General features: G+C 40.3%; 1 protein-coding gene across 1 annotated transcript in view; it reads left to right on the top strand.

Annotated features, from left to right (window-relative positions):
* slc45a2 (solute carrier family 45 member 2) overlaps nucleotides 1-26,315 on the top strand; it is a 35,094-nt gene extending 8,779 nt beyond the window's left edge. Inside the window, exons 3-7 of the mRNA XM_074690784.1 lie at nucleotides 6,407-6,765; nucleotides 14,499-14,642; nucleotides 21,404-21,527; nucleotides 21,996-22,201; nucleotides 26,094-26,315. Of these exons, the coding sequence (XP_074546885.1) occupies nucleotides 6,407-6,765; nucleotides 14,499-14,642; nucleotides 21,404-21,527; nucleotides 21,996-22,201; nucleotides 26,094-26,315 (1,055 nt within the window). The remainder of the gene's footprint in view (nucleotides 1-6,406; nucleotides 6,766-14,498; nucleotides 14,643-21,403; nucleotides 21,528-21,995; nucleotides 22,202-26,093) is intronic.
* The last annotated feature ends 502 nt before the right edge of the window (nucleotides 26,316-26,817 follow it).

Here is a 26,817-nt window from a genome sequence, read left to right as displayed (position 1 = left end):
AAAATTTACGAGTTTTCCCAAATATGGGCGTGGCTAACTTAAACAAAGCTAGGTTGAGTTTTTCAATGTCACACTTCTATGATAGGCTTCAGATCTTAAACCAGAAACAAACAGGTGATGTCACAAATCCTGGGCCCATAATTAAACAGTCTAGGGTCAGCGGTTTTTACTTTTTGTGCTAAGCCTTAAGTGTTTTATGTATTGTGGTAAACTAACATGCTTAATGTGGTAACCGTCAGCATCTCAGTCACAATGCACTTTGAATTTTTCATTAATATTGGAAGTATCAGGGTAAAAACTTGTATCAAAACTGAATAAGTGTGAGGGATACTTTCTGAATTCATTGAAAATGTCAAGCTTCTCCTTACTGAGTCTAACCCCTGTCCCAATTTTTCTAATCTTTCATTTTTCTTTTTAATCCAAAGTGAGTCACATGAAAAGACTGTTGTACCCTGCATTAATAATAAGCCCAGAGTTATTCCACTGAAGATTTAGTACTTAAAAGCAAAAAGCAGTTACAGAAAGAAAGGTGAAGAGGTTCTTGAATCAAATATAAGACTCTAAAGTTAATATTATGTTGATGCTAACACAAAGGACAGCGTGACTCCAGAGGTGCCTCCTGCTTCACTGCATGACCTTATGTTGAAGGCAACAGGAAGTGTAATCTGCACAGTTTATGTGAGTGGTGATATTTGTTTGCCCATGACTGAAATATGTGTCCTTTGGCATTTATGCGTCATACTGTTTTCATTGTTTCTCAATGGATGAAAAAATAACCCTTCACTGTTATTCGCAGTCCTACAAGCTATAAATCACTGCACAGATCTGTCGAATTCAACAGGTATCTAAATGTTTACAAGCTGCTTAATTAGACTTTTTTCACTTTTTATGCCTTCATCCCCTGGATTTGAGACCTACTTTACCTTACCTACCTACCTGAGAGTGGTGATTTCCAAACTGGAGGCTTAGATCCCCTGAGTAGTTGTTAAACACTGTCAGTAAGGTCATAAAATATCTTCCAAACCAAATACTATTTTCATTTGTATATTTCATCCATAACTGAACAAATGTAAAAAAAAAAAAAAAAAAAAAGAAGAAGAAGAAGAAGGGTTAATTTGTATAAAATTCTACATTTCCATGTTGTAAAATGAATGAACTTTACAGCACAGACTTAATTGTACTTTCCACTCCTTGCAACATGAAATCGGAGGTGATCTACGAGCTCATCTCACAGCCAAACTGTTTAAAAGAATAGAGTTTGATTAAAAGCAGCCTCTTCATGTGCTGTAAAGCACAGGCTAACATGTTAGCATCTTCTTTTTCCATGTCCTCTCATCTGGGGCATAAAGACCAGTGTTTGCTCTTGAGCTGCATGTCAGGTAAGGGCTGAGGGTTCCTCACCTCCTTGACAAGGTCAGGTCACAGCGTTTAAGTATCTATTTCCAGTTATGAAGAGGGGGCTAATAATGAAAACTGCTGAGAGGTACAACATCTACTGCAGCCCTGAAACACCGTATGAGCAAGCGCCCGGAAACAAGCACTGAAGATGTTCTTAGGAGTGTTTTTCTTTTTCTTTAAAAAGAGTAAAGAAACAAATTTGTCCCCAGTCAAAAATAATGACAGATGATCATCTCTCCCCGGCTCCAGCATTTTGTGATGATTTGTGCCCTTTGTCTGCGGAGATGGTTACCTGGAGACAAGTCAGGAAGTCAGTGAATGAGTAAGATAAGCCCTTATTTTTCCAGCAGTGCCGTGTCTTTTAAACAAGCTCTTTGCGTAGAGAAGAGTTCGTGCATATACAGTCTCTGATTATAAGGCCTTTTATCCTCCTCGCCGAAGGCTGGCCTTATAGAAGTAGTTCTACAAATGTTACCTCTGATCCCAGAGAAGCAGAGGACAGAAAAGCTGGCACCTACTGTTTCTGTCCTCTGGTACTTCTGCTTCTCCCATAGTGTTGTGACCATGATATTTGATGATGATGATGCTGTGCTCTGCGTGCTCTATAGCAGCTTCACTTGGTTGAAACTGCAAAGGAAATGCAGAAGCATTGTGTGGAAACCTTATCACAGCTCAAGTTGAAACTTGAAACCCTTGAGAAAACATCCATCCATCCATCCATCCATCCATCCATCCATCCATCCATCCATCCTTTGCTGCTATCCTGTTCAGGGTCATGGTGGATGGCTGGAGGCTATCCTAGCTGTCTTTGGGGCAAAGGGTAGGGTACACCCCAGACTTATCACCAGTCATTCACAGGGTTGCCACCAGGGGCGGAGCCAGGATTTCAATTTTGGGTGGGCAAAACCAATTTTGGGTGGGCCTTAAATTACAAGAGTTAATAGATTTGGTTGCTTTGATTCTTTGATATTTGATTAAAAAAAATTCTTGTGCATCAGACAGTGATGGCTCTCAACGGTACTGGCCAAAGTGTAGTGATCTTATCACACAAATGGGCTGCGCCACCTTAACTTTTCATGTATTATAGGCTGTAAGAGACGCAATATTAACCACAGCCAAATAGAGACAAAAATCTACAGCCTTTCCCAAATACATTCTTTTTTCCTACCAGTATAACATGGGGTTCAATGAGTTATATCATTTTTACCAACAGGCTACAAGATTGCCAAACTTGGCCCATTTAACAAAGATAGGGCATCCAACAATAACAAACAGAGCGTAAAGTGACACAATTTTATAATTTTCCTCTTTAAAACTAATTTCTAAAAACTATATAAACCCATCCCACCCATGGCGATGCCCCTGGTTGACACACGGAGACAGACAACCTTTCACATACATTCTGATGCAGCGTGTCTTGGATTCAGATTATGCCAGATTAGGTTTAGATTCATGCAACTTTCTTAATCCCTCATGTGACAATAAGTGACACTTAGCAGACCCCAAACAATCCTTCTTATTTTATTCTCACCTGAGACCTTACCCCTCTGAATCACTGTCACTTCATAAACCAAACTTCTTTGGGTCGTGTTTGATTTCATGAGAACAGCCAGCAGCACTTACTGACATATTCATTAACCGGGAACTTAACATATGAATGCTCCATTTGGTGTTTCTGTAAAAATCAGTCACTAAGTGGGGTCATACATACTTGTTTCAGCATTACTGATAAAATCAAACCTCCAGTGATGCATCATTTGTAAACAATTTGTTCAAAATGAATGAATGACCTGGGTGAATTAACTGATTCACTTACTGAAAAGATTCACTCATTTCATCTTCAGTCAAACTCTCCTCTCTCACAACTATTGTCTCTCTTTAGATTGATGGAGTTGGCTGGGGGGCCTGCATCTTTCAAGCCCACCCCTCCATTTCCCTCTTCTTATTCAACATTAAGGTGTCGCAAAACTGTTTGTGCTTAATGGCTGCTGTTATTTTGCAAATGGCTCATATATCCGACTTGATATCACTCAGCTGACAGCTTTAACATCTACTAGCAATGGTCTCTATTCGAGCGTGTTTCAGTCAGCGCAGTGTGTGTGTGTGTGTGTGTGTGTGTGTGTGTGTGTGTGTGTGTGTGTGAGAGAGACTGAAGTCAGTGACTCATAGTCTTTCATGTTCACATTCAGTCAGTCAGTCATTCAGTCAGTCATTCAGTCAGTCAGTCAGTCAGTGAGTGATTTGTTTACTGAGGGAAAAATATATGATTGTTTTGGCAGCTCTCAGTTTAAAAACCATAGTTATATCCCTCTAAATCCTCAGCTCATTGGCTATTCATTCATTATTCACCACCAGCTGTTCTCAGTACCACCATGAGCATAAGTCCACGTTCAGTCAGGTTTGAGTTAATTAAATTCTGATTCACAGGCAGAGCTGCAGAGAATTACTGAACGATCCAGTGAACTAATTTTTTTTTCTCTCTCTTTTTTTTAACTTGTCCTGTCCAGCATCTCAACAACAGAATTGTGGTCTGGCTGTGTATTGTGCAGACCTCATTTATTTTGCCAAGAGGAGACCTTTGTGTGTAAAGCTCCTCTTGAGTTTTAAGCAATACTTTTTATGAGTGTTTTGTCATTTCTTTTTTCTTTATATTGCCAAGTTAAAAGATTACTGCTTGACCGGACCAGGGTGATAACAGAAAAGAGACAGTGACAGATGAAAAGAGTGTAGAGAGAGAAGAGACTAGACAGAGAGGGAGAGAGGAACAACAAAACAACAGTAGAGCGCAACCACAACAACTGAGCAAATGACTACAGACAGAACAACCAAACAACAAGCTGCTGAGCCTGAAAAGAGACAGTATCCTGAGGTCTTTGACATCATAATCACAAGACGCACCTGTGGAGAAATGAACTGGAGAGATCATGAGCAGAAGTGAGCACAGCAACGACAATTATCAATATATATACATTTAAATGTATATATACACACACACTTACCTACAGATGTAGAGGCATGGGTGGGAGTGCAGGTTACTGGGGTTAGTTTTGTTTTGTGTTGATCATACCAAGGAGTGATCATGCAGATGTAACCCTGCTGCCTCCAAGAGCCAGACACCCACAGAGAGGACCCCCAAAACCAAGCACCTTGCAGCCACCAAAGAGCACAGAACCCAGACAGTCCATCAACGAGACAGCAACACGCCGACTCAGTGGGAGGCGGAGAGAGGAGGCAGACCCCCAACACTGTAGGGTGAGGGCCCTGGGTCTGAGGCCCACAGGCCCCACTAGATGCCAGGCCCCGGATCATATGTAGGGAGCAAGATCTAGGCCCTGTGAGCCCAAAGGCCACCCACCCCCACAAAAGGAGGGCCTGGCCCGGGACCTGGAGGGACAGGACCAGCCCAGACAGCCACCAACTGCTAGTCTGCACCCGTCCCCATCACCCCCGGCAAGACTCCCGAGAGCACAGAGATCCCCTCCCCAAGACCAAACCTCCCTCCATCATACCTCCCCCATCCCAACACCTCCCCCTCCCCTCCATACCCAAGCCCACCAATCATCCCCGAAAACCCAAACCCTCATCCGCCCTCTCCCCCCTTGGAGTAGGCCAAAGGACACCAGGCCCCAGACACCCACACACCAGATACAAACAGGGGCATGCCACTCAATACACACTGCCCATCAACACCTACTAATCAACACAACAACACAACGAGGTTGGTCAATGCAACAACACAGCAGCACAACATAACAACACTACATTACAATAACACTAACACAACGCACTTAAACATACCCAGGTGATCATTGGAGGTCACCAGTTGCCCAGGTTGTGACATATCCCAGGAGGTAGGAAGGGAGAAAATACCTTCCTATTCCACCCTACCTCTCCGTAGTGGGTAGATGTTTGTGTTCCAAAAGCAGTTAAAAAAAAATGTACCCCTCCATGTGGTTAGCCTGGAGAACCCCGCCCACCATTTACCACTTGTCCTGACCCCCAAGGCCCTGTGAGTATGTTGAGTAGTGTTGGTACCATGTAGTGATGGCTAAGTGCAATTGAAACTGAGGAGCAAGTCCTAGTTGGATGAAGCAGAAGTGGCCCCGAAGGACCCCTCCACCACACCTGACGAGCATGCACCCCAAGGTCCTAAGTGTGTGGGTGGTTGGAGGAGCAGGGGAATGAGGTGTTGCGGGGTGAAGTAGGACTGGAGAGAAGAGAGCTCCCCTACGGAAGGAAAGCTTCACCCCAGTTTCCCCAGACCTCCCAGGGCAGGGGGAACCTAGGGCTTGCCAAGCCCAGAGCCCAGGACTGCGGCAGCCAGAGAGTCACATGAAGAATTGTTTTCAAGAAATCACTTTATTGCACTGATTCTACTCATCCATTGCACAAAAGAACTGCTTTTCCCAACACTGATTGTCTCTTGATCCCTGATGATCAGTGGTCAGTTTTCTGCTAGGTTGTGTAAACATCAGCAAACTCTGCCTCTGACCGAGGAACATGTTCTCCATTAGGGAGCAATGTAGGGAAATATGTCCAGATTTTTTTATGGCAGGATCAGGATCTCGATTTTATCAGGATTTTTTTCATACTCAGACAATTTTGACCTACAAAGAAAAACAATTCTAACCCCAAATGTTTCTTATCCTGCATTTTAATAATGTCTTTAATGTCTTATGTCCTCTAATGTGTATTTTTTAAGTCTCATCATGGTTGATAGCCTATGCACAATCCAAGTGTACTTTAATGAGATGTCGGTTTGGTTTCTGACCTTGACAGAAAATATAAATGTGCACCTCTATGAACATGATTCATTTCAGTGTCATAGTTATTATTTTGTCAGATAAAAGCTGAGGGCTATATGAAAATAATCCCCAGGCCTGACTTCAGGTGTGCCATGTGAAATAAATATGTTTTTCTGGATGCCAGAATAAAAAGCATGCCATTTCAGAACCAGCTCCTTCTCTGCTGTGTCCAATCAGCTGTCTCTTTCACACCTCTCTTTCAGGTCTCGGTGGAGCCTTTGGCTACCTGGTGGGAGCGATGGACTGGGGCCACTCTGTAATCGGCAAACTGCTGGGCTCTGAATACCAAGTCATCTACTTCTTCTCAGCTCTGGTCTGGGGTATTTTCCTCACCGTGCACCTCTTCAGTATTCCTGAGATACCTCTGGGCAAAGCTCCATCTGCCTCTGACCTTTCACCTCCCAGCGCCCTCCGCCTGCTGGGCTCCCACAGTAATGTGTACGGCTCCCTGACCAAAGAGCCCGTCTCCCTACCAGCGTCCATCCCTGATCACAGACCCAGATCATTCTCTGCTCTTGGCGAGGCCAACTCTGTGACCTCCAGCGCAAAGCAGCCAAATAAGGTACAACAATGAGTTCTCTGAGGATGCATGTGTGCACAGGTGGTGGAACACATGAAATACAAATTTTTAGGTATTGATTCATCAGGTTACGAAAGCAGCCTTCACACTGTCAATCGAAACTATAACATGTTATTTTTGTATTTCAAACTTCATAAAACCTTGTTTATGGAGCTGAGAATGATGGCAGTTTAGAGATTAGTATTTGGGCGTAGAGAATTAATGCAGTGTCTGTTTCATTTACCGAGATTACAATGATAAATGTTCTCCAATGACCCATTTCTTTATGATGGAAACAAGCTAAAGCAGCACATGGATGATAAAAACACAAATGAACACATGATTTGTTTGAAATTGTTGGTCAGACATTCAGTATCCATGAAATTTCCCTCTAAACAGTCAAAATAAATACCTGTATCAGGTTCACTGAGTTAGCTGAGCTAGCTGTGTTAGCTTGGTCTTTTACCTGCCGCAGGTGTGCCTAGGAGACAAGTCCTTACCTCCTACATTTAACTTTTTCCTTTTCAGTGATGATTTTAACCCTCAGTATAGGTTAGTAAGAAAATTACAACCAGCTCCTGGTCTGACATTTTTTTTTTTTTTTTTTCATTTTTCTATTTTTAGATTTAATATTCAATGTTTGTGTATTCATGTTTTTTGTTGCTGTTAATAGCTCAGTGTCTTCAGCTTCATCTGTCCCAGTTTTGCGATCCTTTGGTAAGGCTGTCTGTCCAAAGTGTGTCTGTCACTACAGGTGCATTTCAGGACCATCGTAAAAGTGAAACACAATCCTTGTATTGAGTCTGTTGCACTCTGATTTTAGATTTTAAAAAAGCCACAGTTTCCACAGGAAGAGCATTTTCTTATTTTGTATTTGACTTGGAGTAAGAATCATTCTGCTACGACTCTTTTAATCTGTGTGTAATGACCTTTTTTCCTCTTTAGATCAGCAGACATCACAGCAGCAACACTTTTGGAGGAAAGGGAAAATGTTGCAAATTTAGACACTTGGTAGAGCTTTAACACCAATCTATGGACTGCTCCATGAATGAAATTAAAGAGAAAAAATGTCGACTACAAGTAAAAGTGTATATAGACAAATGCTGTCCCCACATGTAGCCAGGTATTTGGGAAACTGCATTTATTTTTGTATGTTTAGGTCTGTCAGCCACACAAAACTGCAGTTTTACGTCACTAAAAATGATGTTTTCTGAAAACTCCGGCCAAGGTGAAGATTTAAAAAAGACTGGTTTCGTAGTTTTGTGTAGACACAGATGAGTAACGGGGGTTCATCCTGACTGGATGGTATGGGTTTCATGTCTGTAAAACACTGCCAAATATAAGCTCAGCGCGCTTTAAACTGCACTCACCAGCAGATTTGGTCCGGTGGTTGTGAAGAAAAGCATTTTAAAAAACGAACGAAGAGGGATTTTGTTTTTTTAAAATAACTGGCTACGCGTGTGCAAGGCCTAAAACTACAAAGGTAAAAAGACTAAAATGTGACTAGAACAAAGACTAAAATTAAAATAGCTGCCAAAATTACAACAGAATTAAAGAAGTTCTTCAGTGTAACTTTTGTCGCAAGCATTTAAAAGGAGCCAGCCTCAAGTGGACTCTTGAGAAACAGCAGATTTTAGCACTTCAACATTGTCTCATATTCTTAGACCGGAGGTTGCCGCTTGGTTTTAAGACTGGTTGCAGACTCCTGAGCTGAGAGTCCGTGAAATGTTTTTAAAAACAGGGTTTATTTACCCTTAGTGAAAAATTTGTGCACACTGACAGTGATATTTGTTTCTCTGTGAGTGGTTTGTCAGGCTCACTGCAGCTGCTTGGAGTTACCTCTGGAGAGAACATGATAACGTTTGACTGAACTGGAGCCAAGTTAGTCAAAAATAATCAAACGGTGCACAATTCGCATAATTTCTCAGGGTATAATCTGAAAACCTGGAGGAGTATTCGTTTTGACAAACTGACTTTTTATTCACTGACAGTTGAGCTTCTACAAAGGTCATTAAAGGCAAGTGAGACAAAGAGGTTGTTCACTCTGGCATCCTTTCATTTATAGGCTGGCTTTGTGCTTTTATGCCTTATTAATGGGACATAAGCGTATGAAACATTAACAAAAACGTTAACTTAAGGATTACAAAAGAGTAAAACTCACACTTTATAGATCATTCTGACATTGAACAACGAAACCTCCTCGCTTACTTTACTCTTTCACAGAAATGTTTGAACCGTCCCCATGGTGAGAAGGTTTTTGTTTCACCCTCTTCTAAAGTGTGGCTTTAACTGTGCATCAGAAAAGAAGAGGGTGAAAAACAGAAGATGAATGTGTGTGTGCTTGCTTTGTCAGTCCCGACCTTCTCCTGTTTGCTTCCGCTGTGTGTGTTACTCTGCAACCCCAGTTCTGTTTTTAAATCTACTGAAATCATGTTTGAGTCAAGTTTTGAAGGTTTTGTAGGTTTGAAGTGCTTCTGTCTCTCGTTATTTCACAATTCTCTTCTTGGAGTCGAAGCATTAGCTGTTCACACATTTTCTGACTCTGGAGGCTCTCAAACTGACTCTTTCATCAAACTTTGGCATGACTAAAGAATGGTTCATTTCTACACAAAAAGTGCTTTTCAACTGCAGGAATCAAGAACTTTTCGAGGAACTAGGGACTTTTTGACCACAGCAACCAGGGTCTGAATTTAGTTCTGATTTACCTCTAAAACTAATCCTGCCTGGGAGGTATCACTTTCCAGAAGTCTGGAGAGTTTGGGAGCTGTGAGCTGAACATCTCTGAGTGGTGGAGCAGCCACAGTGTTTTCATTTCTCTCTCTCCGTCCATAATGAGATCACACACAGCTGTGATTGACTTGGTTTAATAACTCCTAATCAACCTGATAAACACCATCTTTCTTTCTAGATGTGGGCGGAGAATACGCTCAAATAAAACACTTTCAGGGGAGCGTGGTGCAGCAAAGTGAGTCTGTGCGTGGAGGAGAATTATCAGCGGACAAACAGAGGTTCAGAGGTTAATATTCAGATAGTTAAAGTATATATGACACCTGAAATGTATTTGATTTTTCACTTTATTATTATCAGTTCCTGCTAAATACTTTAAATTCATGGAGAGCAGCACAAGCTGTGGGCTGATTTTTTTTCAGTATTAGTGTAACATAGGCTGTATGACTCAGCCCGGGGGCTTCAGGAGAGCCACAACAGTCAGTGTGGGTCGTGTCATGTCATTGACTGTGTTTACAACTGTAAAATAAATAATAATAATAATAACAGTAAAAGCACTAGCAGCAAAGTTTCTAGATGAATACTGTAAAATTACAGGCAAACACTGTAATACAGAACTACACAAATAACTGTAAAAATACAGGACTAGATTTTACAGTCAAAATTAATTGAAATACAGTATTTCAAAGTAAATCTATACAAGGTAAAATATCATACAAATTCATCCAAAAACATTCAAATCAGATACTTTCAGGTTTTTTTCTGTAATTAAATAAATTATTATTTTAGGAAACAGCCAAATGGATCTACAGTAATTTCCTGTTAAAATACTATTTTTTCCCCATGTATAATAAAAAACGTATGATATATAAAAACCCCCGCTCATAAAACTAAAGATAAATCTCTCCACATTTACAGTATTAGAGGATAGTGTAAAGGATTACACTATCAGAAAAAAAAAAATTACAGTGTACTCTGATCAATCATGATTGATGGGCTCAATAATGTCTGGAGTTAGATACTATAATTTGAGACTGTGTTTTGAGTGGTGCTGTCCAATGATTATACTTTAAATCAGATAAATCACAGGGTTGCTGTGGAAATTAACCATGTTTCCTTTTGCATGAGCAAACAGACTTAACAGAGGAGGAAATGTGATTGTACTTGTTTAATAAACACCATTAACAGTTAGACAAAAAAACAAAAAAAAACTTGAAGCTTCTTAAAGGAGCCTTGTACCACGCATCTTGAGAGGCAACAAAACCTTTGTAAAACATGTGTCCTCAACTAGGGATGGGTACCTTTCATATTTGAAACGAAAGGGTACCGAAGTCTGGTACCTGGCATTCGGTTCAGGTACTCAATAGTACAAATTTTCGGTACTTTTTTGTGATTATGTGGTAAAAGAAATCAATTTGTTTAATCATAGAATAAACATTTCTTTAAATTTAACATATTTACTTTTCAACATATAACCTTGGAGTGTTGTGTTCATGTCCAGCATGGAAAATCGCTTCTCTTCCCTTCCCTCACAGTCACAAGGTTGCGTTTAGGTACCTAAACATGGTAACTTTTGATTCGATACCCTGTACTTTTGACAAAATCTGGTCGGTACCTATAAAAGTACCTAATTCGGTACCCCTCCTTATCATCAACAATGTTAATGGGTCTGGAGTTTGTTATAATCCACTTGATAACTGTGTCAATTTGTCTGAGGTAGACTTACTGAGGCCGGAAGTTCCATAAGGTTTGTCACGAGCTGGACGACACATTAGCCGAAGTGTTAGCAGAGAACCAAACTCCTCCTTGGAGAGTGTGAACATCACTTCATGTTGGTCGAGTATTCTGTTTTTTTTTTTTCTTCTTTTTTTGCTCAAATAAATGCTTTGCCTGCCAGCGACATTTCAGGGATTTTGAGTCATTTTGTGTGACAGATGAGTTAATTGTATTAACATTTTTAATTAGATTAATTATGATGATTGGATCAATACAGGGATCTCAAACTAATGCCATGGAGGGCCAAGAGGCTGCAGGTTTTCTTCCCAACCAAACACTCCACCAGCTGATTCCACTGATTACCTCACCTTCAAGCAAATAGCAGGGACTAATCAGTGAAATCACCTGCAGCCTCTTGGCCCTCCGTGGCACGAGTTTGACATCCCTGGATTAATCTGATTAATGCTTTAATTTGTACAGCCCTATTTTTGACACAAATTTGTCAGAGAAAGGTGAAAGGCTGGTTCCTATATGATCTATGTTTTCCTCAGATTTTATCAAACACTGTCCCTGTCCTCGTAAATTTCTTCAGCCACACTGATAGACATGTCAGTGGGTCTATTCCACTTGATAACAATATCTCATCAATTATCCTTGTAGTATATGTTTTAAATTGTAAAGTCACCATATGAACACCCTGCAAAGGGAGAAACCAGAGCAGAGAAGCAACAAACTTCAGAAATTCACCAGATGAAACTGACTTAAACTTTAGCGTGTGAAGTTTCTTTTAAGACAGCTGCAACTGAAAACAGGATGATGACTGTTTCACTTCTAAGAATTTTATCACGTAAATCTGAACAGTGTGTGTAGCTGTAGCATTAAGCATTTAGCAAAGAGCATTCACTCACATCCAATCAGCTCGCCTCACTGGGGAAAACAGTGTTTGTTGAGTTAGGTCTGACAGCTGTTTTTAACGAATTTTTTGGGGCAGAATCCAAAACTGATCACAGTTTTTCTCTATTATGTTAAGTTTTTGAACTATAGGATCCCTGTTTTCTTAAAAAATATTAAAGGATAAGTTCGGTTTATACAGCTTTTACATTGTTTGTAGAATGAAGTAGAACAAAATGCTCACATAGAAGGCTTTCCTGATCCAAGCAGTGCTTTGGGAGATATTTAGATCCAAAATCGTGCAGCGGACGTCTGTATAATGGGAGCCATGGGGGCATAGACAGCACCGCTCCTAAAACTGCATTAATCGTCCAAAAACGTGTGTTTTTCACCAATATTCCATCATGGTCCGCTCCAAGTTAGTCCTCTGCTGCAGTCTGTGTCACTCCAGACAGTGCTGTGTGGCTGTAATGACCTCTGAACTCACAAAGACTTTGTTTACGTTTGCCTCTCCGTGCATGTGCAGTTCTCTCTGGAGCGCTGACTCCACCTCCTCCTTTCTTTAAGGGGCAAACGTGAACAAAGTCTTTGTGAGTTCAGAGGTTATTACAGCCACACAGCGCTGTCTGGAGTGACACAGACTGCAGCAGAGGACTAACCTGGAGCGGACCATGATGGAATATTGGTGAAAAACACACGTTTTTGGACGATTAATGCAGTTTTAGGAGCGGCGCTGTCTATGCCCCGATGGATCCCATTATACAGACGTCCACTGCACGATTTTGGATCTAAATATCTCCCGAAGCACTGCTTAGATCAGGAAAGCCTTCTGGGTGAGTATTTTGTTCTACTTCATTCTACAAACAATGTAAAAGCTGTATAAACCAAACTTATCCTTTAAAAATGCTTTACTTAACAGATATGTGCTGTTTTATAAAAATCTTCAAACACTGACATACAATGAAATATGAAAGAAACAGGCATGACTGCAATGCTTATTTAACACTGTTATGTTTTTACAAAGGATATGGCTACTGGGGGAGCTACAGGTGAAGACATGGACCTTTGTAAATAAAACACTAAGATGGAAAAGTTACAAACTTTGAAAACTACAAAAGTAGCATAAAACAAAAAGTAATTTAAAACGGTATGTCCATTGCTGCAAGGTTAAGAGAAAATCCAGGACAATCCTCTTAATTGCTACCATGCTAGCTTTCTGTTGGCAGATATTAATAGTACTGACCTTTTGGGGGCTGCACACACCTCTCACAGCACTTCCTCAATTGTGACTGCACAAACAGGTTGCCTCGTAGCTGTAGCTGTAGATGAGTCCAATCGTGATCAGCTGGAAAGTCTCACTACAGCTAATCAGAGGAGTTTTGCTGATCTGGAGGGTAAGCTGTGAAACTTGACGTGCCAGAAAAAAAAAAACAGACTGCAGTTTTGGAATGAGCATAACAGTTTTAGTTTTAATCAGCATAAAAACTAACTTAACAGAAACATTTCTTTTTATTTTATTATTTTTTTTCAAATTGTTCCCCAGTGTAATTCATGTAAACACTTTGGTTTGTAACTGCGCACAAGTAATTCACTCCTGGGCTGAGCTCATGGAACAAAATGACCCCAAACTGGGGTTAGAATAAGATTGATGTGCAGGTTAACCATCCTGCCCACTATCCTGCAGTCCTTGATGTCAAAATCTCCCACCATGCATTGGACACAGGAACATTTTAATCCATTTTCATCCCACGCGTCACCCTGAAACTGATACCACTGCTCCTCAGTCTGTGACAGCTCCAGGCTGCAGAGTGTTCACAGCAATCTGAAGTTGTGAGCACACCATTTTCTAGCCATTAGTTTTTATCATCAATGCCTCTAGATGACATTAAACTCACAGTATAAGGCTTCAAAGTAGCATGGATAAATTATACCTGTAGAACTCAGCTGGATTTCTGTTTGCCACTCCCACTCATTGTTGCAGTGACTCTTTCACATGAGTTTTTTTCTTACTCTGACGCCACTTTTCAGGCTGCAAAACAACACAGCTTCATTTCTTTCTACTTGTTGCTATGGTGCCGAGCTCCAGCTCAGAGACGTTCCTCTTTTTGTCATAAATGCTGATCTCCTGCTGAATGCAACTATCAGCTGGAGATCAGCTGCTACATTTATTAACATCTAATCATTTGTTGTTTTCAGCCCAGGTACAAATGTTTCATAAATACAACGCTGATTGCTGTACTCAGATCTGTGCCTGTTTCTACACTAGACTGATAAATGAGAGCCTCTGTCACCAGCTTTGAAGCACCATGAGCTTAGCACAGGGAGCTCCTCAGTTTCTTGCTGAAACCCATCTTCAAAGCCCGTCTCTGTTGTTGAAATCTGACGTTTTTCTTGTTTTGCAGGACCAGAAGAAAATGACATTCAGGTCGATGATGAAAGCTATCATCAACATGCCGCCTCACTACCGCTGCCTGTGCGTCAGTCACCTGCTGGGATGGACCGCTTTCCTCTGCAACATGCTCTTCTTCACTGACTTCATGGGACAGGTGATGATTCATTTGATAACATGACTGGGCTTCATCTGTCACAGACATGTCTACCTTTTTCTGGTCTTGATTGCACTTTATGAAGCCCTTACCTACTTTAAACCAACATTGAATATCAGTCTGATCAAGGCCTAAATGCCTCTATTTATCTTTATTCATCTGTTTTCCGAAGCTTTTTTCTTGTGCAGGAGTAAAAAGCTTTTTAATAATTCCAGCTTTTGGCTCTGTATTAGATTTATCATCAGACTTTTGAATCATGAATGCCATCATGGTGTTATTAGATGTAATTTGGGGTTCTGGCACTCTGTGTGACTAGGAATAACAGAGGAGAGTGTGTGATGCATTAAATGATCCTTGCATTTTATACAGCCTTGTTACAACCAGGCTCAAAGCTGCAACAGAAATAGGAGTAGAGGCGAGTGCGTGCAACATCATTCTGTTTATCACAAAGAAAGTAATGGGAAAAGGTCAGGGTGTATGGATGCTCATGAGTGAGAGCTGGTGAGCCAGTGTGTGATCAACAAAAGACACATGAGGCCCACACAGGGAGAGCAGATGGGAGAGGGATGACGAGCCCAGGTGTAACCTTAGTGATGACCCAGGACCTGGAACAAACAAACAACCTCAAACACTGGAACATGCAGAGAATTTATAGAGAATTTACAGAGACATTTGTACCTGGAGTTGGTGGTGCTGGAGATGTCATCAATAGTGGGTCTGAAAAAATCTCACAAGAGGAGTTAAAGGTTATGTTTCAGGGAGGGAAGGAGGAAGAGTAATCAAAGCAACTGGTAAACAAGCCAATAAGAGATTAAAATAAGATTCTCTGCGACAAATTAAGCTATTTCTAAATGCTATTTCCCTGCTTATTGGTCGAGGTTGTCCAGGATCTGATTGATTTTTGGCATGTACAAGTCCCAATGACAGTATGCCAGAAAAAGAAGTTCAGTACTGAGAAGAGAAATCTGTGTTTTTTTCTGCTGAACATTATTTCAAGGATCTATTTGTGGGAATAGTGGATATTAGAGCTGGACTGTCAAAGAAAAAAGAACGTCGCAGCAGAAGAAAGCTAAACAGGAGAGTGATAGAGCCCAAGCTAAAGGCTAACACAGGCGCTAATCTGTTAGTGATAATGTTGATTCCAACCCACAGTCAGCAGTTTTTCTGCAGTGGTCTGTTCAAACTTGAGAGTCTATCAATAAAATGAAGAATGAGGTTGGAGTTGGTAGATGAGCATTGGTAGGATAAAAACTAGGGTTCACTAACATTGCAAGTTACAGACCAGCTCAGGGCACCGGGCTGTCAGTACCACTGAATACAATTGTCTACCAAATTACGCTAGGAACTGATTTTACAAAGTTTGCTTGACGGTACATTTCAAACAGTAGCGTAACGTAACTACAAATAAAAACACTGGAGAATTTTTGTTAAAGAGTGGATTGTGGGACAGGCAAAAAGAATGTGTAGCAGCTTAAATACAGCAGCTGTTACTCTCTAAAGTCTACTTGTAAACAAGTACACAAAACCTCTGCCTTTAGCATTCTTGAAATGTTGGTTAAAGGATCTGTGAGGAGTTTGAAAGTGATCTTGAAAAAGTCTCCCTTCTAGATATATGCCCGACTGCAATCCAGACTTTAAAATGAGATTATCAGCACCAATATTACAGGTTACAGATTATTTTAGATTGATACTTCTTAGCTTCTGGTTCAGGTTGACCAGGACCTGTTTGATGGTCCTAGGCTATAGGTTTTTATGGCAACACCACGCCAGCTGACAAAGTTTAGTAGAGAGAAGAGAGATCTTTAGTTTTCTCTGCTGAAAATGATTTCTGTGATTAATTTCATAGTGATGGTGGACACTGGAGCCTAACTGTCAGACAGAAAAAGGACAGAAGAGCAGAAGAAAGATAAACAGGAGAGAGATACAGCCCGAGCTCAAGGCTAATTAGCCTTGAGCTCAGGCTGTATCACTCTTTAACACAGGAGCTAATCTGTTAGTGATAATGTTCATTCCAACCCACAGTCAGTAGTTATTCTGCAGTGGTCTGTTCAAACTTGAGAGTCTATCAATAAAATGAAGAGTGAGGTTACGTTAGCTCTGATTGGTAGATGACTGGTAGAACATAACCAGGATTCACAGACGTTACACATTACAGACATGTCTTAGAGCACTAAATATAAACAGCTACTAAACTACCAAATACAAACTGACTGGGTTTGCTTTTTGTCACGTTAGCCTACTAATATGTTGGAGCACCAGGCTGACGATAGCACTACATATAGCCAGCTATTACAATGTCTGCTTGATGTCACATTTCAAACCGTAGTGCTTCGTAACTGTACCGATAAATACCTTACCTCAGCATGTTGTATCCAGTGAAAAGTTGACTTGAACAAAGAAGATTTTTTTTTTAAAATCCTGTCTTCATTTAATTAAACAAACACACGCCTCACTAAAAATAATCTACAACAGTGTGAAGAGACTCCAGGCCACAAGGTGGTGACGGAGTGCAATTACAACAGCTCCTCCTTACAGCATCTTTAACATGCATGGGTTTTTTAAAATGCATGCCAGGAGTCCAAAAATGGCCTAGGGACACCAAAGTGAGAGAGGGATGGGGACATAAGAATATTGAATAACAAAATATTGTTGAGTAAAATAATAAGGTCTTTAAAAAGCATCTGAGCCAACATGTTGTTTTTTACAGGTTTGTGTTTATCTCTTTTTCTGATCCCCAAATGGAACTCAATTATACACTTCAAACTGGATACATTATAGACCTCTCAAGTATGTACCCAGGGAAAAAAGCTCCTGCTGCCCATAAAAGAACAATCCATTTCCGTTTGATGGAAGGAAAGAACAGTCAGTGAACATACTGTACAGAGGAAAGGGATTTCCAAGGCCGACCAAATTACGTTCTAAAAGGAGCTGCTCTATCTTCATTGTTCACTTGGTTTCTACAGACCTCTCAACTCATTAGCTTCATTCAAAGTTTTTGGACGGAAGCTGGCTGGATTCTCCTGCTGATTGGACTCATTATCTTCTTTTCTCCATCATTTTAGCATCAGGGCATTAGAAAACTACACTAAGAAGTGGTTAGGTGGAGGAACTTTGGGTCCATCGGTACTGTAGTGGCAAATCCTGCCATGTGTTTTAAAAGCCACCTGAGAATGAGAGGAGCCAGCAGTTGTCCTGACGCGTGTCCACTTTCCAACTTTTCAAAAATAAGTCCAATACTCACGAATCTGGTCCATGGTCCATTTATTTTACACCTGCAAGATCCATTTTTGTCATTCATTTCTTAGGAATCTCATCTCAACAAAAATCCAACATAAAATGACTTTTTTCCACCTCACGGTCACAAAAACGTTTGGCATAAACTCCCCTCACCCTGCACGAAACAAACGACTGACCCCCACACCTGCACTTACTGCCCTAGTAAACAAAACTCCACCCACAACCAATCACTTCAAACGGTCTAAATAAATCTATGAATCAACATAATTACCTACTTAATTATTTTAAAGTTAATACATTTAAATTAATTTGATACCCAGAATAAATCATATGAACTTGAAACTGTAATTAATTTGCTCCGCAAGAACAATTTAAAATGGCCTCTACAGGTACCTGCAGGAGACGTGCAGTCTGTCTCCGCAGTTAGGTTTCCATTCAGGGCAATTTGTCAACTTAAGCCAGATCAGTTCTGTTGCAATTCATCTGCATGGCTGGTCCGTCATGTCACAGGTGATAGGCAGCCATCCTATTTTTCACAGAAGCAGAGCTGTGACGCATAAATTCAGCGTAGATAAGATCAAAAAGAACAAACCATGTTGAAGTCAGTTTGTATTTAGCTCGACTACAACGATAAAGTGGAGCCAGACCAGAAGTCAACAGGTTTGAGGTTTTAAAGCACAGAATGAATGAAGAGAGACTTATCAATGGAGGGGGGAGCATGCTATGGTAAAAAGGTATGAGTTGATAAACGCAGTCAACACGCAAAGTATAGGAGTTGGACTGCAGACATATCTGGCGTATTTGAGGCGTTAGGCCCAGACCCAGCATCAAGAAAAGACACAACATTACCTCCTTGCTTTGCATCCTGGGAAAAGTTGACTTGAACTAAGAAAAATAGAGTTAAAAAGAAGACATTCATTTGCCTCTAAACAAATGTATGCCTTGGTAAGAATCACGTCCTCACAGCAGGGTGCAAGTGCTCATGGGAAACAGAGTCTTTATCCTGGAAAAACTCTAATTTAGCCCCATTAGTATAATCAGTTATGTAAATAAATGTCAAACATGGGGCTGAATGCAAATTAGATTCATACAAGAAAAAAGTACACACTGAGAAAACCTCTGGAGTGAAGAACGTCTGGTGGCATCACGTTCAAGCTCAGCTGTTTGTGTAGGGGTACACAGACAGAGAGAGAGGGCGGTGGGGCTGTGGTGTAATCTCATACGAGCAGGTGTTATGATGATTAATGCCCCGCAGCTCCATGCTGTGAACTCTGATTCAAGAAGGCGCTAAGACAGCGTGCTGCTCGCCGTCACAGTTCATTGAAACCTAAGGCACCAACATGTCATTTAAACATTCAGACATTTACATCAAGAGAAAAAAAGTGTGGGGTGGTGGATCCCTGTGGAGAGGGTGTGCTTCTTTTATTCATAAAGAAGCTTAGAAGTACAGTTTAACATACTGGAGACATGTCAATCTTCAAAAGGCAGTGTTGGTCTTTTTTTCTTTGCTTTATCTATTCTTTATTCTGTCCCTCTGGTGCCCCTGTAGTATCTTTACATGATATACAGCTCAAAATAACTCCTTTTTTTTTGTCCTTACTGGTGTTTTTGAAAACCGTTCTTTGGGCCTACATCTGAAATTCTTCATTAGCTTCATTTAGCTGCTGTGTCTTTAAGACTTCCTGGTCCTCAAACCCCCTTTCACTCTGATAGACCCTCTGGCCTGTCTGGGGCAGACCTATGAAAAGACCTTGGTGTTTGAGGCCCAACCCTCCAAAACCAAAAGTTGTGTCAGAATTTCATGAAGATCTTAGGCTACTTTAGGGAGTCAGTTTACAGATATGAATATGTGAATTTTTAAAAATTTGTTCATTATTAGTCTGAACATTCAACATTGTTACTTACCCACCCACATTTAAAACAAGTGAAAGCGGAATACCCCCTCTTTAAGTACACCACATGAAATTAGGTAATCTTTTCAGGCTCACACCCCCTAACTGAGGCAGAGTGAAGCATGTGACCCACCATTTCCTAAACCAAAACACAGCGCACTGCACTGATCTGGGGATGTAAAGGACCAAAGATAGACAGCCTCAGCACAGCAGCCGTAGATGCATCAGAGGAAGTAATTTCCATAACCGCTGATTACTGATAAGCTGGCGACAGCATTCCAGACACATAAACAACCTCATGTCAAGCGTGGGCAGACAGTAGTTGCTAATGGACGCCAAGATCACCCATTTACAGCATGATTAGAAAGAATAATGGATAATGAAGAAAGAATAATGAACGCAGTTTTGAGGGACAATTAATTGATTTTGTTGTTGTTTGTGTTGTGTGAATGCACTTACAGCCCAAATTAAAAGCAGACAAAACAATAAAAAAGCCCATAAATACTTAAATTAGCCGAATGTATAAATTCAGGCTTCCTACATATTTCTGTATATCCTAAATTAAAGGGGTTGTGAGGAGTTTGAAACTGTTCTTGAAAATCTCCCCCTTCTTGTATATACATATTGTAATCCATGCTATAAAATGAGATCATCAGCATCAATGTAGATTATTTCAAAGTGCTACTTCATAGCATTTTAGTAGCTTCCTGATCAGGTTGAACAAAACTAGATTAAATTCTCTTTAACAAAATCACGCTAGCTGACTAAGTTTAGCAGTGAGAAGAGAGACTTGTGTTTTTCTTTGCTGAAAACGATTTCTGTGATTAATTTTGTAGTGATGGTGGACACTGGAGCCTAACTGTCAGACAGAAAAAGGACAGAATAGCAGAAGAAAGATAAACAGGAGAGAGATACAGCACGAGCTAAAGGCTAACACAGGGGCTAATCTGTTTGTGATAATGTCCATTCCATCACAGATACATGTGTTGCTACTGGTGGACACTCATTAAACTACTGTATGAACTGACAGTTAGCTTGTTGTCATGTTAGCTTATGGATATGTCGTAGCACCAGGCTGCTAGTAGCGCTACATATAGCCAGCTACTGATGTACCATACAAACTTAAAGGTTCGCTTGTTGTCATGCTTCAATCAACAGCTCTGTATAACTGTACTGATAAATATCACCTCATATCCGGTAAAAAAAAGTTGGCTTGAACAAAAAAAATAGTTCCAAAACAAACACAGGGCTGGTTATAAGTCAGATTTTTACAATAGTGTGTGTGAGACTCTGGGCCAAAAGGTGGCAAGGTTGTCCAATCAGAACAGATCTTTGTGTTTTCATGTTTTTTTTTTGTTTGTTTGTTTTTTTTCCTTGTTTTTTGTTCATATTCTTACAGCAATGGATGAAAAAGCAGTTACAGATAGTTTTGGATTTTGGATGACAAATGATTTGAGTTACCACTTTAACCTACACTGCAGCCGGTCACCAGGGGGAGCTCCAGAGCACAAAAGAAAAACTACTTCCTATACAGCCAATCATGGTGTAGTTGTATAAGGTGCTCATGGCACCCCTAATTATTCAGTTTTTAAATCCTGAACACTCACCTCTACTTATTTTTTTATTTTGCAGATTGTATACAAAGGAAATCCTTACGCAGACCATAACTCAGCATCCTACGCCATTTACGAGAGAGGAGTGGAAGTGGGCTGCTGGGGGCTGTGTATCAACGCTGTTTCTTCTGCGCTCTACTCCTGTAAGTCAACTGTTTATTAAGGATAAGAAACCAAGAACAGTTTCCTTACCAAGTCTTTTTATTGCTTTCTTCATGCAGCCTTTACTCACAGTAAATGCTCAAAATGAATACACTCAGCTGTAAACAAGAAAATGAAAATCACTGAAGCATATTGAAGTGATATGTTGTATATAAATGAAAGAAGGCTTAGTGGCCTTGTGTACAAGTGGCTGTATTTACAGTTTGTGTCTGTGCAAACAGCGTTTTAACACGCCTTTCTTATTACACTGCTGCCCTTCTGAAGACACTCTGTTGGTCACGTCTCCAGTCAGCCGTAGAAAATCTATCGTGTGCTGCAGAGGGGTTTTTAACTCTTTATGAGGGACAATAAAGCACGAGGCAGCTCACAGACATTTGTTGTCAAACACAAATAGATCCTTTGTAACCAAGCATGACGCGCATGTGTGTGTGTGTCTGTGTGTGTTACAGACGTGCAGCGTTTCCTGCTCCAGTACATCGGCCTGAAGGGATTATACTTTATGGGCTACTTCGTGTTCGGCCTGGGCACCAGCCTCATCGGCCTCTTCCCTAACATCATCGCCACGCTGGTCCTCTGCAGCGTGTTTGGTGTCATGTCCAGCACGCTCTACACCATCCCATTCAACCTGATAGCAGAGTATCAGCGGGAAGAGGAGGTACAGGAAGTTTTGATGTGGAGATGCTTTTAAGGGATAAAAAACAGCATTCCCCATTGAAATATAACTGAAAAGTAGAAATGTACCAAGGTCATTCAGGCTTTTGTTAAATGTAAGCATTTTCCAGTCCTACATATCAAGAAAAAGTCTTTTTGAGCCTCTAAAAGCTCACATGGTTGTTTTTTAGATGAGTCGGGATAGATTAAATGAGATGTGTGTTTTGAAACAACCACACACAGAAGTCTTGCAACAATTTGCACACACAATCTAACAGATTGCTCATTGTTGCTGTTAATTAACAGTCCCCGTGTTTCTCTGAGGGGTCGTCCTTGAGGATGAGAACTGTGTTATGTATTCATCACTTTTACCCATTTCGTTATCTACGAATGGGGGGATCATTTCATCTCGCTCTATGAAAAACAGATGATTTCACTTTCCTTTCAGACGATTACAGTCATAATAGACATAATAAGTGGGCAAATAATCACAACTCTTCATTGTCAACCTTTGAACTGTCCCAGCATTGATATTAGGCAACTCACTGTGCTTCAATGAAAAAACATCTCATCTGTTGATTAAATTCTTGAAAGCATCAAAAAATCCAATTAAAAAGAAAGATTCAAAAGGATATAATTGAAATAAAAATAAATTATTAAAGCAAAGTAGAGAAAAATAAAAGGAAAATTAGAGTAAAACTGATCACAGTATAGAACAATGAATTGCAGAACTTATGATATAAGCGCTTTAATCATAAGCATATTCAATTTGAAGGGCTTCAGCCTGGGTTTCACCTTTTACCTACTGAGGCTAAAACCAGTCAGGACATATTTTTTATTATGGCTGCAAAATGGTCTGAAAATGCCCTCTTTATATAATCCATAGTGGGCTCTTGAGACAGATAAACCCATCTTTCTATTCAGTATAAATGAACTGTGGTCAAACTTTAAAAAATAATACGCCGCGCAGAAATGTTTCTCACATCTACACGCTGGGGTGATATGAAGATATTTTTGAGTTGTGTCATGTTTAAGTCCCCTTTTTTAATAGTTTTTTTTCAGTAGGTGTTAGATGTCAAAATGGGGTTTTATGACAAGACATATGCAGTTCTTGTGTAAGTTTTTTAGGAACAGCAAGATATGTTGAGCGGGAGAGCCAAGAATAGACTTGACATTTGAAGACAAAAAAAAATTGTAAGGAGTTTCATTTTACCCCCAGCACTTCTAGATTCTCTAATGCGCAGACTCTGGCTGCAATGGCAGCACCTCTGTCAGGGCATTTTGGCTTAAAAACTGTCCAACGATAAAGGGACGCTACATTATTGTGATAACCGCAATGAACCATGTATCACTGGAGAGCGCAAATCCCTAGGTTTTCAATGGCATTTGAACTTATTTTGTTGAAAAAATGTGACAGAGTTACTATAATAACACTCTGGCCAAAGTAAATATAGCTAAAATGATAAAAAAAAAAACATCTACACTGGGGGCTAACTTCAGCTCTGTTGGTAGCTTGTCCCAGTTTTGTGCAACATAACAGCTTAATGACGGAAATGATCTGGGGGATAAGTCTTCGTATATCTGAGTGTCATTAGCATTACTATAATATTCAACATTAGAGTTCTGCAGAATCTGACCAGACACAATATAAGCCGAACAATAGTGGTCCAAGAACTGAGCCCTGAGGAACACCACAAGTCACACAACAACTTCAGGACCAAAACCATTTTAGGACTCTAAAATGGCTCTATTGAGTTTCGTCCAATTTACCAAACTTTTTAGTAAACTGTGATCCACACTGTTGAATGCAACACTGAGATCCAATATAACGAGCACAGGCAACTTGACTTATTCAATATTCAACCTTTTATTATGTAGCATTCTAATAAGAGCTGTTTCTCTACTGTAAACCGGTCAAACACCAACTTAAATTTGCTGTAAATTATTTTGTAGTTAAATCTGTGTTCGTCAACCAAATACAAACCTTACCACTTCGAAACCATAACAGATTATACTCTGTGAAAAACATGACAGACAGCCATAACCCAAAGCTGCAATAATGAGTTGTTCTCTTATTTACTTTTCTAAGCATTCAGTTAGGTTTGGTGAAATCTAACAGCAGAAAATAATGAACAGTGAATCAAAGCCAAAAGTTTCCATTGGTTGTTCAGTTTTTCAACTGTTCAAACCTCGACTAGGGGAGAGCGGGTATTGTTGTAACACTTTTTGCTTCAGCACCTGTTACCCACTGAATTTTGAGTCAGAGTCCTTCAACTTTGAAGCAAAGTTCCCAGATATGTTTACTACAAATGGCACCAATTCAAACCTCTGATGTCAGATACGTGGTGGTCCTTTGTTACAGCTACCCCCACAGCTGGGGTAGGTTGTAACACATGTTGGGGTAAGTTGTAACAGTCAGACCAAAAAAGCAAAAACAGCTCACACCACTCTAAAAGAGGTTTATTGAAACAGAACAATCCAGAACAATGTCTCTTTCTGTGACTGACCATAACTCACTTCCTGTTTGACTCTAGAATTTATCCAGCATCCATCCAGTAACCTACACTGGGACATCATTTGTAGAAACATGGCAGATCCCATGTGCCTTCGTGACTTGATCTGACTGACTTCCTGTTCTTTGTAACTTCATCAGATGCAACATCAGCAGGCACACCTGCATTATTTAGGAAAATGAAGAAAATGTTGTTAGTTGTACATCAGGAGATGGTTGTGACACTTTTTAAAGATGTGTTACAACCCACCCCACCCCGTCAGCCAGTGTTTAGCTAGATGTATTAGCATAGTGGATTGAAACTGGCTTGGGAAATTGTATCACATTTTGCCTGAGAAACTACAGTTTATTCTGATATAAGTCGAAAGGTTTATTCCGGAATAGTATAAGTACTAAACAAAACGTAGTCTTAGTCAAAAAATGTACTTTCCCACCTCAATTTTTTTTTTCTCTCTAGAATCTGCATGCACCTGTTTCCAGCCCTGACAATCACCATGTGTGATCAGGGTGGAAGTGGGTAATGACTGTAATGATCACATGACTCCTATTTTTATCTCTGATTGGTGGAATTGGGGGTGTTACAACTCTCCCCATGTTACAACCATACTCGGTCTCCCCTACTCAAAGAAATGGAGATATCCAGGCTGATGTCTTTTGAGTCTAAATGGTTCAGACCCTTGAACTGACTTAGAGCTGGACGTGTAAGGTTAAAACTCACAGTGGAGGTGTCAGTGTTCTCAAAACACTTGTGTAAGACTGGGCTTGCAGGAGCAGAGTCAGTGACAAGTGTGGACACGGAGTCTGATTGGATTCACACCTCCAGGCCAGAATATCACAGACTTTAGCTTGAACATTCAAGGCTAGAATTTACAAAGCTGAAATGAGAATCCAGACGTTTTGCTCACATTTTACCAAATCAAATATCCAATCATGATGAAAATCAATGATGTGTCCTCTTTGTAGTTCATAATTCAAAAACCTGTAGACTTGTTTGTGAAGTTGTTTGGTCCATCATCCCTTGAAAAAAAGTCACATCCTGGCCCTGAAACATGACATATTTGGCAGAATTCATTATAACATCCAAAAACACTAAAAATTTCTGTTTATCAGTCTTTTTCAGGAGATGTGTTTTGACAGATTTTCCATACGTTTCATTTCAACTCAGAAAGGGACAATATTCTCTTTCCAAATTCTTGTTTCAAATCTGACAGCCCAACTTTTCTCACTGCAAAAGGACAAACCCAAACTATACTAAACATGAATCAATAAATAATATAAATATAATTAAATAAATAAATATAATTTGCTTTGAGGTGGTTGAAAACAGGAAGTAGTTTGTCTTGTTTTGAGTAATCTGAATCTGCTTTGGCTGATCTCCCCTCAGGAACAACTGAAGCTGCAAGGAAGCGATGGAGAGCCACGAGGCACCGGCGTGGACTGTGCCGCGCTCACCTGCATGGTCCAGCTGGCTCAGATTATCGTGGGGGCGGGGCTTGGCGCTCTGGTCAACATGGCAGGAAGTGTAATCGTGGTGGTCGTGTCTGCGTCAACCATGTCCCTGTTAGGCTGCATCTTCATCGCCCTCTTTATTAAATATGTGGATTGATTCTGCTCATATGAAATTATTGTAATGGTATTCTTTTAATAAATGGAAATTCTTTATTATATCATTAAATGTCTTTTGTTACTTCATTCTTTTTTTATTTCAACACTTTCATGGCCTTTAGAGTTTTTGGAAATGTTTGGCTGGATAATGAAGGCCGCTTTCAAAGTTCTTGCACTTTCCACATTTATTTCTCCAGGTAAGTTTTCTTTCTACGATGGTGGAATATGGTCAGGTGATGGGGTGCAGATGCAAAATCCAAAATACAGAATTATTCTTCGGAAAAATCTGAGATCAAGAATCAAGTAATGAAGTTCCTCAGTGTTTGATTTGAAAGTTAAAAGTCCCCAGTATCTTACCGATGACTCAGTGTAACTGGTAAACAGCTAATGTTGTGTCCATCTAAATCATAGGAATAAATTTTGACACTCAGTACATCAGTGGCGGCTGCTGGTCAGTCAAGGAGGGGAAGCTCATTTTTTTCCGGCCTACATCGTAAATTTAT

This window comes from Halichoeres trimaculatus, unplaced genomic scaffold (assembly GCF_033239565.1).
Source record: "Halichoeres trimaculatus isolate MK-OKI-2021-1 unplaced genomic scaffold, fHalTri1.1 fHalTri1_scaffold_16, whole genome shotgun sequence".
NCBI lineage: Eukaryota > Metazoa > Chordata > Actinopteri > Labriformes > Labridae > Halichoeres > Halichoeres trimaculatus.
Note: the sequence above shows the minus strand (reverse complement) of the source record. Positions and strands in the feature narration are given on the sequence as shown.